The sequence below is a fragment of the Eptatretus burgeri genome, chromosome 15 (assembly GCF_056783735.1).
Source record: "Eptatretus burgeri isolate ZD-2024b chromosome 15, Ebu_testis_v1, whole genome shotgun sequence".
In the NCBI taxonomy this organism is placed as follows: domain Eukaryota; kingdom Metazoa; phylum Chordata; class Myxini; order Myxiniformes; family Myxinidae; genus Eptatretus; species Eptatretus burgeri.
Window position 1 is genome coordinate 33,577,924 of NC_140975.1, and position 13,673 is coordinate 33,591,596.

At 44.9% G+C, this 13,673-nt stretch overlaps 1 protein-coding gene across 4 annotated transcripts in view; it reads right to left on the reverse strand.

The window, feature by feature from the left end:
• The window catches only part of CEP95 (centrosomal protein 95), an 85,047-nt gene that overhangs the window by 41,940 nt on the left and 29,434 nt on the right, over positions 1-13,673 (reverse strand). For 3 of the 4 annotated variants that reach the window (XM_085857397.1, XM_085857395.1, XM_085857398.1), the window contains exons 10-11: positions 13,406-13,523; positions 598-758 (exon numbers count right to left, since the gene is read on the reverse strand). In XM_085857397.1, coding sequence (XP_085713523.1) covers positions 598-758; positions 13,406-13,523 — 279 coding nt within the window. The remainder of the gene's footprint in view (positions 1-597; positions 759-13,405; positions 13,524-13,673) is intronic. The other variant, XM_085857396.1, reaches the window with a different exon arrangement.

Here is a 13,673-nt window from a genome sequence, read left to right on the forward strand (position 1 = left end):
GCAAAGCAGTAAATAAAGAAATCAATGAAACAACCGATAACATTTGGTCATTCGATCGAGCAATTGTTTATCTGACTGGGATAACATTGCAACAATATTCCTGAGGATAATTATTATTTTGTATGCAGCGTGTGGCTGCTGGTTTATCATTGCTCGGAGCATGGCTGTGCCGCTGATGCAGTGCTACCTTTTCCCAGTAAGCTGGTACTCATTTTGCTTGACCTCAGCAGGATGACAGGCTGAGGAGTCAACCCACCTGGTGTTATTCAACGTCACGACAGGTGCTCAAACTCAAGACCCTAAGAACTTGAGCCAGCCACCTTAACCACTAAGCCAACACCAGGCTTTTCCTGAGGATTATATTCTATGCCACAAGAAACACCCCCCCCCCCCTCACACCTCAGGCACAAACCTGCCAAGGGTCAATTCAAGAATCAAAGGGCTCAGAGGTGAGATTTCCATCAACCAAGCTACAAGAAGTTGAAAATATTCAAAGATTCATTACTTGAGTATGGAAGTGAAGTAAGCATAACACTGTTTTAGACTTCAGTTGCATTTCACCTGCAACTTCTTCAATACCTCTCAAGAGCACCATACCTTATTTTGTGTTTTGTTCCCTTTGTACAGCTCCATCTGTGGAAGAGTGGAAAGTGATACGTTGCTTGTGGCCTGGCATTGTTGCGGTGGTTGATTCCAATGCAATTTCCTCCTGGACGTTTTGCGATGTAAAGGCGGTATAGATGGTGAGGAGCTCACTGCTTACAAACAATAATTAAATGCGACGGTATAAATTAATGCAGTCATCATTTTTCAGGAAAATATGAGCACCTTGCAAGATGAAGCTCTTGCATCTATCGGAAGGAATTGGAACTTATTTTTCTTTAACGAACACAAATATTCCCATGTTCTTGTGGGATTGGCTGGGGGGAAGCTTGGCCCAAGTCTTTCATGAACCGGCTGGTCAGGCCCAACATTTGACAAAGCAGTTAGGGCAGGAATTTGAAATTTGTTCATGGTGCTGGCGAGAGCTCGCCGATTCTTGGTGAAGGACATTGTGGGATCTTTAACGTCCAGCAACTAAAACCGGCAGACAGGACACCCGTTTAACATCCATTCAAGGGATGGCACACATCGATGAATCACCCTGCGTGTAAAACCGGGATGAGAGTTAATAGCTAGGCCGGGATCTTGGCCATCTTGCCGGCCCTATCAGAAACAATTACAACATGGTCAAGAAAATTATAAAATAATCTCACTTTAAGACATTTCTGTATGTGTATGGTAGAGCAATTTCAAGCAAAATGTGTTTTTTAAGGTAAACGTACAAGTGATGAGTTGTCCACTGCAAGTACTGTATGCCAAATCTCACACAAAGCAATTAGCCAGCTTGTTGCCGAGCAATGGGAAAATTTTACCTTCACTCTCAACCTGATAGAAAACATGGACATCCAGCCAGATGATTATCTAGAAGTACTGGGTGTGCTCTGGCTTTCAAAAGGAATTAGCCACTGTGGCTAATCCAGGTTTAGAATGATTAGCCACAGGAGAAAGGAAATAGACACATATTTTATTCAAAAGGTTTTTTTTAGCAATATGAAATAATAAGTTAATTTTAAGGCGGATGTGTGAGTTTGATGAGTGAGGTTGGTTGGATGAGAGTTGGATTGTTCAGATTGGTTGGATGAGTGAGTTTGACGTGTGAGATTGGTTGAATGAATGACTATCAGGGGAGGTGGTGATTGTGAGGGATGGTGGTGTGTGTGTATGTATGTGTGTGTGTGTGTGTATGTGTGTGTGTGTGTGTATGTGTGTGTGTGTGTATGTGTGTGTGTGTGTGTGTGTGTGTGTGTGTGTGTGTGTGTGTGTGTGTGTGTGTGTGTGTGTGTAGCGGTGTGTATGTGTGTGTGTTTGTATGGGTGTATGTGTGTCTGTGTGTATGTGTGTATGTGTGTGTGTGTGTATGTGTATGCATGTGTGTGTATGTGTGTATGTGTATGTGTATGTGTGTATGTGTGTATGTGTGTATGTGTGTGTATGTGTGTGTGTGTGTGTGTGTGTGTGTGTGTGTGCGTATGTGTGCGTGTGCGCATGTGTGCATGTGTGCGTGTGTGCGTGTGTGCGTGTGTGCGTGTGTGCGTGTGCGTGGTAGTTGTGCCTTTATTAGGTGGTAGTGGGGGATGGGGGTGGTTGTGGCCCAGGATTGGACCAACCTCATACCAGTCAAACTCACTCATCCAACCAATCTCACCCAACAACTTAACTCATCCAACCAATCTCACACATCAAACTCACACTTCCAACCAATGTCACACATCAAACTCACTCATCCAACCAATCTCACCCATCAACTTCACTCATCCAACCAACCAAAGTCACCCATCAAACTCACTCATCCAAACAAACTCGTCCTACTACAGGTACTACTACTGATTGTGTCAAAACTCACCTGGCAACTACTGACCCAACGAAGCATGTAGCGCCGAATCATTCCGGGCAAAAAAATTTTTTTTTTCAAAAAAATTAAAATAAAATTTTAATTTTTTTTTTCAAAAAAATTAAAATAAAATTTTGAGACGAGAATCATGGGAATCATGCGTAATTTCGGTCGATTTTTTTTTACTGGAAACTAGTTAAAATAAAATTATCCCCTTGTGGGGGTGACGGTCATCTCTATAATGTTTTTTACTATCATAATCGATGAACAGTTGCCAGATATCTCCTAAAATGACAGACAAGATAGGTTTTGAAAATGGCGACTTTCACAACTTGAGTGACCTCGACCCTGACCTCGAATCCGGGAAAAAATAAGTCGTTGGGTATCACTCATCGACCTCTACCCATACCAAATTTCATCAGGATCGGAAGTAAAAAGTTTTTTTTGTACCGGGAGGTGTTTTTGACCATTTTCCAGGTTACGTGGCGGCCAAACGGAACGGAAATTCAAAAATCTGTCCAGTTAGATACAAGATAATATTTTTTACTATCATAAGCAATAAACAGTTGCCGAATATCTTGTAGAATGGCAGACAAGATAGGTTTTGAAAATGGTGATTTTTATAACTTACGTGACCTCGTGACCATGACGATGAACCCGGACAAAAGTTATATCGTTGTACAACACTCATCGACCTCTACCGACATACTAAGTTTGATCAAGATCGGAAAGAAAAATAGTTGACGCACGGACGGACATTTGGTCCGGCTTTATTAGGTCATCTCATTAGAGATGACCTAAAAAGGTGTCTACTAGGAGTCAACACGCTCAAAACGGTCAATCAGAGCCATAACCAGCTCTTACTTTTCAGCAGGCATCTGATCGTACCGTCTCCCCATCCCCATGAGCACATCAAAGGCTGATTTCTGGTCCGTTGAAGGCTGAATATCAGCATCTCGCAGGGAAACTTTGACGTACTTGGCACAGAAATCTTTCAATATGAACAGCGGTGTACAACTTTCTATGGAAACAAAATCGACACGATCGAACGGAGCCTGCGAATTATCCCTGCTGATGCACTGAATTGATGCAATCGTTCGGCCAGAATATTCATTGTCAAGATGTTGCGTGATTAAATCACCAATACAGTCACTCAAATTTATGCTGCCGACATACTTCTTAACAATCACCTTCGCCCCAGAAACCACAGTCAATCTGAACCATGCTGCCCACTGCTCAGACGCCATGACCGAAGACTACTGCGCAGCTCGAACTGCGCAGTTTGGTTAAAGATGACTCGGCATTTTGGCACACGCGCGCACAAAATTATATTTTGAAAATAAATGCCGACGTGTACATTTCGGGTTTTGAAACTTTTGCACCTTCGGCGGAAAATGTATAAATATAAAAGGCTAAAAATGTGTTTTATATTTATATTTCATTTCTCCTTCCTTCCTTCTTTGCGAATCGCATCGGCGTTTTTGGCCATCTTCCAGATCACGTGACGATCAAACGGGAAGGAAATTCAAAAATCTGTCCAGTTAGATACAAGATAATATTTTTTACTATCATAATCAATAAACAGTTGCCAAATATCTTGTAGAATGGCAGACTAGATAGGTTTTGAAAATGGCGATTTTTTATAACTTGCGTGACCTCGTGACCTTGACCCTGACCTTGAACCCGGACAAAAGTTATATCGTTGTGCAACACTCATCGACCTCTACCCACGTACTAAGTTTCATCAAGACCGGAAAGAAAAATTGTTGAAGGAACGAACGGACGGACATCTCGTCCGGCTTTATTAGGTCATCTCGGTAGAGATGACCTAACTACTAAAGTTAGTATATATATATATATATATATATATATATATATATATATATATATATATATATATATATATATATATATATATATATATATATATATATATATATATATATATATATGCTTGTACGAAATCACACGTGATTCCCGTAATCAAAGCATACAAAATGGCGGCCGTCTCAACGAAGGTTGAATTGTGTGCTAAAATCACCCAAAATTCGTCTAAAACTCGTAAAAAAAAAACCACTAAAACATGGATTAGCCACAGTGGTTAATGGGTGGTTTAAAATATTAGCCACAGGTAAGGGGGATTCGCCCTGTGGCGACGTGGCGAGCGGCAGCACACACCCAGAAGTAGAGGCATTAGATTCACCACCAATCTACAATATAATTTGTTTTATTTATCAAAAACTAGTTTCAATCAGCACAAATATTGTAAATGTGAAATTACCTTAAAAACAAACAAACAAAAAAAAGAAGTCAGTGGTTCACACCTCACAGATGACAGACCAGATAATTTACAGGGGCTCAAACTCAAGACCCGGAGATCTTAAGCCAGCTACCTTAGCTGTTAAGCCAACACCATGCTTAGTTTTTACTGATAAAAACACTTGAGACAGTTTCCTTTTAAGATAAAAAAAATATATATTCTGCAAAACATCCCATTATGTATAGGATGAAAAACATTATGTACATCATGTACAGGTGCAAAAGGACCTGGAAAACTTGGGTTGTTAATATATTGTTGTGGTTGAGGAAATTCGCAAACCACCATTCAGGTCCCGTAGGTGAGGTATCTCTGTAAGTACATGTGTAGTTAGCCCAAACCCGTTGTTTAGAGGGAATAAATGTCATTCATTCGGGCTGCGACCCTTTAAGATAGCCGTTTTTCTGTTCTATCTTTATTTTGAGCCAACCACGTCTCAACCGCCATCACACAACAACCACCAACCGCAACGCCGCTTCACAACAACGCCAACAGCCACGACCTTTACCGTCACAACTCGCTCTCGCAATCATCGCATCACCGCCATTCCAAGCGTCACCGTGGCCAGGGACCACCACAATAAACCCTCCACCACCTTCACCTCTCCTCTTCTGCCACCATTCCCGCACCGCTTGTGGGCACCGATCCTGGACTCGTACAGGGCGCGCGCCGAGCAGCGGGTGCAAAAAGCGGCCTTTCCGGGAAAGTCGGATCAGGAATGATTCACGCCCACTTCTGTTCCGTCCTATCAGCGAGCGCGGGGCGATTTGGCCCCGCCTCCAGGCGCGTCGGAGTAGAATCGATATATGCAAATTCGAGGATCAGGAATGATTCACGCCCACTTTTCCTCCGTCCAATGGGCGAGCGTGGCTCCGCCCCCGAGCCGATCCTGATCCGAAAATCTGCATATGATTTCTCCTGCTGACTATAAAGCGCCGAGCGCGGGGCGAATTGAGTGAGAGAAGAGTTTCTGTTTCGGGCTCGAGTGAGACAAGAGTTTCTGTTTCAGGCTCGAGTGAGAGAAGAGTTTCTGTTTCGGGCTCGAGTGAGAGAAGAGTTTCTGTTTCGGGCTCGAGTGAGAAGAGTTTCTGTTTCGGGCTCGAGTGAGAGAAGAGTTTCTGTTTCGGGCTCAAGTGAGAGAAGAGTTTCTGTTTCGGGCTCGAGTTGGAGAAGAGTTTCTGTTTCGGGCTCGGGCGCGTTGTGGCGGCGGCGAAGTGTGGCAGCAGCAGTCAAGACGGGTCTGGAGGAGAGTCGGTCTGTCGGGGTTCGGAGTCTGTCGGGGAGCTGCAGAGAGGAGAAGCCGGGAACGTGGTCGATGGCGCAGTGGAGTCGCTCGTCGCGGGACCCAAGCAAGCCAGTTATCCTCTTTCCCCAGAGCATCAACAACCCCCTCCTGTTTCCCCCCGCGCTGAGATAGTGTGAGAAGGTGGCCCCGTTCCCACCCCATTCCAGGCAGTGCCAGCGAGGCCGCGGAGGAGCGCGGAGTCGGGGTGCCGCCGCCATTTTGCGGCTCATCACCAGACAGGTAGGCTCGACGCGGTCTCGGCCCCAGGCCCGTCTGCCCCCTTGTAGTTGAGGGTGGCCCCTTTTTCTTTAGCTTTGGAGTATATGTGTTGTCGGCGCCGTCTGTAAAGTAAAACTGTGTAAGTGTTGCCGTGTGCTCGCGTAGTCGGTAGTAGATCTGCATTGTGTTTCTTTTGTTGCATAATTGTTGTGTTTCTTTTAAATTTGCTTTTGGTGCACAATTGTAATTGCATATGTGTGCTTTCCGTTTGCCGCGGAATAAATGTGAATTATGTTGAACTGTTTTTCCCGTTTCGCTTCGTCTTTTCTTTAATTGAATCTCCATCTTACTTCACGTAAAGGGTTGGTCGTGGGCTAAATACGCCCAATAATTAATCGGAACCGTCGAGGTTGACGATAACACCGCTCGGTTATCCCGATAGTACGGAACGGGTCGCTTAAAGTGGCCCGTGTCCGAAGTCGACCTGCGGCGAGGTGCGATCGCCCGGTCTACCCTCCGTGTGGGTACTTAGGTAGGTCGAATTTGGCGAACAACCCTATCCCACGCGGGTGGCCGAGTGGCACGATCATGGTGAGGCCGAAAGACCCACCCGTGACTAGTTCCCGGCGTTAGTCCGAGAGGGTCACGACGGAATTGTCCGTCCGGTGGGCGACGTGACGTGCCGTCGAGTTACGTGGCCGCTCGCACGCCGGCGGGCGCGAATTCGCAACAATATTTAGAACCCAAATGATAACACTACCTTTTGGTTTATATGATACAGATACTCAACGTTTTGTGCACACGATCATTACACTTCAATGTGAGCTCCGTTTGTCATGCGCAGGACATCAAGGCGGTACACGAGTTCTTGCCATGTTTGGCTCAGCATGTTTGTGTCAACCATTGTGCATACAGCTGTTATCTGAGAATAAAGATCCTGCAGGTTTGTCACCTTGGTGTTGTGGACAACATCTTTTACAAACCCCCATAGAAAAAAAAAAATATATATATATATATATATATATATATATATATATATATATATATATATATATATATATATATATATATATATATATATATATATATATATATATATATATATATATATATATATATATATATATATACATATATATATATATATATATATATATATATATATATATATATATATATATATATATATATATATATATATATATATATATATATATATATATACATACATATATAGAGCCTGGTGTTGGCGCAGTGGTTAGGGCAGCGGCTTGGGATCCAAGAGGTCCTGAGTTCAAGCCCCGTTGAGCCACTGAATTAATACACCAGGGGGTTGACTCAGCCTGTCATCCTTCCGAGGTCGGCGAAATGAGTACCAGTATACTGGGCCCGGTGTATACCCCGGTTAAATTAGGTGTACCATATCCCTGTGTCGTAAGAGGCGACCAGAGTTGCGTCAGGAAGGGCATCCGGCGTAAAACATGGGCCAAATCACTATGCGGATCATAATGGATGATCCGCTGTGGTGACCCCTAACGGGAGCAGCCGAAAGAAGAAGAAGAAGAAATATATATATATATATATATATATATATATATATATATATATATATATATATATATATATATATATATATATATATATCAAGGGGGGTTATGTCTGGTGATCACAGGGGCCAGGCGGTTGGTCTGTCTTGGCCAATCCAGCGACCTGGAAATTTTTCATTACTGGAAGGCCACACCACACATTGACCTATGGGCTGTCGCATGTGTTCAATGACCAAGTGGGGTTTTTCAAAGCCCAGATCCCAAAATTGTGACAGTTGACCTTTCCCGATACATAAAAAGCAAGCATCGTCTATGAACATGACCTTTTTCAGGTAATGTATAATCTTTCGTTTTTTTAATAATTAGGAAAAAAATAAAAGAATAACTTGCTCTACAAAATGACTGGCATGGTAAAGAACCAACGTTGTCATAGCGCCTTGTATTCTGTTGTCAACCATGGAAAAGTAACAAACTGGTTGCGTGTTATGTAAACAACGTAAAAAAGCATTTACCATTCTGCCAAATCGGTTTGAACCACAAGCGAAACTGAGGAGCAATGTGACCTACGATCGTAATTCTGATATTTCTGATGAGCAACCCAGCTTTGAATATGGGCTTTATCATTATTGCTTCACATATGACATTGTAAATTAATTAAAAAAATAAAGTAAAACATTTAAAAGAAAATAATAAAAAACAAGGTAAATGCATATGATGAAGAAAACAATTGCATAGCTCTTTTAAGAAAAATAAGTAAAAACAACACTGAAGACGACGATGGTTCACGAGCGGTATTTGACGATGTAGATTGTTTCAGAAGTCAAGGATGAGACAATGTGATAATGTTTGACAAAGTTATAAAAAAGATCAACATGATGTGGTACGAGTGATAGGTTCTTTCGTTCACCCGGTCTCGCTCAACAACTTTAAAAATTTGACCTTTGCATAACCTTTAAAGGTCCCAAAACAATGTTGTGGACATTAAAATAAGGAAACAGGATACGTGCTATATATATATAGCTTAATGGAGTTAGTTCGTTGAAGAAGGTCGAAAACCCGGTTCGATTCCCACAACTTTTAAAATTTGACCTTTGTGAACTTTAAAGGTCAAAGGTCAAGTATTATGACCGTTGGTGCAAAACTTCCTCTGGAACATTTCAGGAACAATATAACGTCATATAGGCTATATGGCATTTTGCACTCCTCGGATTATCCATACTTTGATGAAATCAGCGTAAAAACAAACTTGAAGGGGGCGCCACGGGCAAGGTGTTTGAGATAGAGAAAAATGGTTTCAAGACTTTAGGTGGGGAATGACCTCAAGATTATGCATAAAAAAATTGTCATCCGAGCTCTCAAAGTTTGGGCGGTCATCTGATTTTTATGTCAAAATTCGAAATTTTCTAAGTTCATGACCTTGTGACCTTGACACTAAAATGAAAAATTGAGCTCTGTGGGGCTATGCAGGTGCCATTGGGCTAACCAAATACGGAAACCCCTGCCAGATTCGACAAACCCCCTAGGAGAAGATGCAAATTGAAATTGGCTACCCCCTAAAAACACAATTCGCAATTTTCTAAGTTCGTGACCTTGTGGCCTTGACCTTGGGACAAAAATGAAAAATCGAGCTCCGTGGGGCTATGCAAATTTAAAATCCAACAGTGTCGACTTGAACATAGTCTCGTGATCTTGCATTTCATGAAAAAGTACACTAATGTCGATGGAAGTCTATTCTGCACACGGTTTGTGTTATAAACTCCTCCATGAGCCTCAGCTCTGTTTTAAAATGCTTCGAGATGATATTCAAGACAACGAGATGTTGTCAGGTCAGGTCAGATCTGTGACCTGCTACAGGTACCATGTAAACCTGTACGAACCTGTTCCACGGTCGGGTTGTCGGCGACTAAACAGTCTCCCCCACCAGGTTTTCTGGTGAGGAGGGTGCTTGGATATGGACACCCAGCAGGATTAAAAACAAAACCTGTCAAAGGGTGGAGGAGCTCCTTGTGAGCCAACGGCCATCCATATCTATGCCCAACTGTGTCTGTGGACATCCTCCTGCAGTTGCGTTACTTTTTTTTATTCGGAGGTTGGTGGCAGGATTTGCACTCCGGCCACTGTAAAACCCTTCATTCCGCAAAACACACAAACGCAAAAAAATCTGAAAACCCACTCCATGGGAGTACCTCCTGTGCAGCTTCCCTTCACAGGGCAGCTCACCGGATGACAGGATTGGGGCGAAGCCTTCGGGACCGCCAATCTTTGAGGAAAGGAGGGAAACCACGAGGTAACCTCCCTGGGTCAGATTGCGGGAGAGTGTCAGAGTGGTGCTGAGGTGTCGTCCACCAGATGGCGGTCTCCTTGGGTTAACCTGAGGCGGTCCCTTCAGGTGGGTGCCTGAAATGTCCTATCCCCAAGAGAGGATGATCACCTGTCTCTGTTATCATCTGAGCTCAAGCGTTTGGACATCGGTATTGCAGCACTCTCTGAGGTTCGGAGACCGGATTGCGGCGAGATAATGGTGGGTGGTTACACCTACCATTGGTCTGGACGCTCTGATGGTTACCATACTCAAGGAGTTGCTGTAGCTGTGTCCAATAAGCGGATTTCAATGCATCGACTGGAACTGATAGAGATGGTTATGAGACATGTGTTGGTCCCCATGGGTCAGGAACTATGAACCAGAATAGCACTAAGTTCCTTGACTTTGCAAGAAGTCATGGACTTAGGGTGGCCGGTTCATGGTTTCAGCGCCCACAAGCTCATCGCTGAACTTGGTATTCCAACGCTGGCGGTGTGGCAAAGGAAATTGCCATGTCCTCGTTGACGGTCGCTGGAGGATGATCCAGAACTGCAGGGTCTACCGGAGTGCTCAGTTCCTCAATACTGACCACAGGGTTGTAGCAACTCCAAAGCTGCACCTTAAATCCTGGAGAATGATACCATCCCAGCCGAGGCTGGATGTTGGCAAGCTCAAGGATGACAGAGTAGCTGAGGAGTTTGCGAACAGGCTGAGTGAACATTTGGGGTGTCTGGGTGCTTTGGGGGGTCCTGAAGAGTTATGGATTACCTTTAAGACCACCGTCCTTGATGTTGCCGGTGGATGTCTTGAAAGTCACCGCAGGGCAAAGAAGAATTTTGTCTCTCAAGGGACACTGGATACCATTGGCCAGAGTCGCAGGGCCAGGCTGAATGGCAGAGCTGAGCTGTTCAGGGAGCTGAGACGTAAAAGTGTACGTGCACTTAGGGTGGACAAGGAGGCCTATGTGCGAGGAATCTGTGAGGGGGTAGAGCATCACTTGTGGACAGGTGATTCTCGTCCCACTTACAGGGGAATTCGTGCATTGCGTTCATCCAAGCCCTCCCTCGGAGCACTGCAGTTAGAGCAGAGAGTGGTAGGCTCTTAACAGAGGAGTCTTAAGTGAAGGCCCGCTTGGCCGGTTACTTTGAGCGGTTGTACCAGGCTGATCCACCAGCTGTCGAGTTGGACGTCAATGGTGTTACAATCCCTGTTGCTGACCCTCCAATCAATTGTGGTCCACCTTCGCTTGTGGAAACACGGGCTGCGGTGAACCGGTTGAAACAGGGTAAAGTTCCAGGGATCTGTGGCATTCATGCTGAACTTCTCAAGACTGGTGGAAATGCTGCACTCGTGTCGTTGCATGCAGTTTTGTGCTTTGCCTGGAACACAGGCATCATCCTAACTGATTGGAAGAGGGGCCTTGTTGTCCCTCTCTGGAAAGGGAAGGGTGATCGCCAAGACTGCAACAACTACCGAGGGGTGACGCTGCTCTCACTGCCGGGCAAGGTCTTTGCTCGGATAATTCTTGATAGGGTTCGCCACCATCTGCTTGAGCACCAGCGTCCAGAGCAGTCAGGCTTTACACCAAAGAGGTCAACGATTGACCGTATCCTTGCTCTTCGTGTCCTCACAGAACGCAGACGAGAGTTTCGGCAGGGGCTGCTTGCAGCCTATGTTGATCTCTGTAAAGCGTTCGATTCAGTGAATCGGGATGCCCTCTAGAGGATTCTTGGTCTTCGTGCGGTGCCACCAAAACTGATCGATCTGATGTCTGAACTCTACTCTGGGACTGAGAGTGCTGTGAAGTGTGGTGGTACCATCTCTGACTTATTTCCAGTTGTTACTGGAGTTCGTCAGAGGTGTGTACTGGCCCCCACACTTTTCAGCACTTGTATGGACTGGATTTTCGGGAGGATGTCGGAATGATCAAGCTGCGGTGCATCGTTTGGGAATGTCAAGATCTCGGACCTTGAATTCGCAGATGATGCAGTCATCTTTGCGGAGACTTCAGATATCCTTTCGGGGGCCCTCGAGGTGCTGAATGAGGAGTCTGAGCCGCTGGGATTACAGGTTTCTTGGGTCAAAACTAAGATCCAGGCTTTCAATGACATCTTGGATGCTGCTGTCCTCTCAGTTTCTGTTTGTGGTGAGGATGTTGAGGTCGTGGAGAGATTCACTTACCTTGGCAGTGATATTCATGTCTGCTGCTGGCTGTGAGTCAGAGGTCAATAGACGTCTGGGTCGGGCCTGGGGAGTCATAGATTCACTGGATCATGGGGTGTGGCGCTGCCGGTACCTGTGTGGGAGGACGAAAGTCCGAGTCTTCAGGTCCTTGGTGCTTCCAGTCTTGCTCTATGGATGCGAGACTTGGACTCTGACCAAGGATCTAAGACGGAGACTTAATTCCTTTGGTGCCAGGTCTCTTCGGAGAATCCTTGGCTATCGTTGGTCAGATTGTGTCCAACGAGTGGTTGCTGAGAGAGACTCGGATGAGATTTGTTACCTGCATGGTCCGTGAGCGTCAGTTGCGGCTGTATGGACATGTGGCTTGTTTTCCTCTCGCTGATCCTGCTCACCAGATTCTCTCAGCGAGGGAGTCTCGTGAGTGGAGGAGGCCAATGGGCCGACCACGTACCTCGTGGTTGCAGCAGGTTGACCAGCATCTCAAGGAGATGGGGATGGGCCTGGCATCTGCCTGGGGGAAGGCCAGACGGAGGCCCCTGGAGTACCGGCGGAAAGTGGACGCAGCGACACGCTGTTCTGGCACATGCTCCCATACCTGACCTGACCTGAGATGATATTTGAAATGAAGTGCTGTAAAATGAAGATGAATCAAATCAGTGATGTAACGGTTAGAAGCATCCACTCTGAGTCTGGCAGGTCAGTGGTTAGAGTCAAGTCGTACCAAAATCAAACCGGTCGAGTCGTACCAAAGACTAACAACCATAGTTTGGCAATACTGGTGCAGGCTTTGATGGACCCAATAGACTCCACCTGCATTGAAGTTCCTTGAAAGGGAACTCATATTATTATAAAAACTATGAAGGAAATTCCTGCAGGATGATGAAAGATATAGAGAGACCTACATAAATCACTGTGCTAAAACAAATGCACTGTGTTTATCGATATATGCCACAACTTAAGGGTTGCACAAATGTTCTGAAATAATATCTACAGAGGCAAGGGACAATTGTACCTGTTATGTACCATAGAACAAAGCACAAGCTTGCATGTTGCCCTCATAATAAAAGGAATACATTCGGCTAGTTTCCCCAAAACTCTCCAGGAAAATAGGATTTACCTTGAACCGCACCGCAAGCTTCAGCTTCAACGTGTGGGGAAAGTAGTCTGTTATCTTCCACCACTGTGCTGGACTTACTTGGACTTTCCTGATCCAATCGCAATGCCCGTTCTATCACCTGTTGAAACGGAAGACAAGACCCGATTGTGATGCAACGGATGAAGCTGGAAAAAAAAAAAAAATCAGCAAGCAAATACAAGAAGCCATCACTGCCTGGCCATGGAACATTACATGATCAACCCACCCATCCATCTGTCTCTCTCCCCCG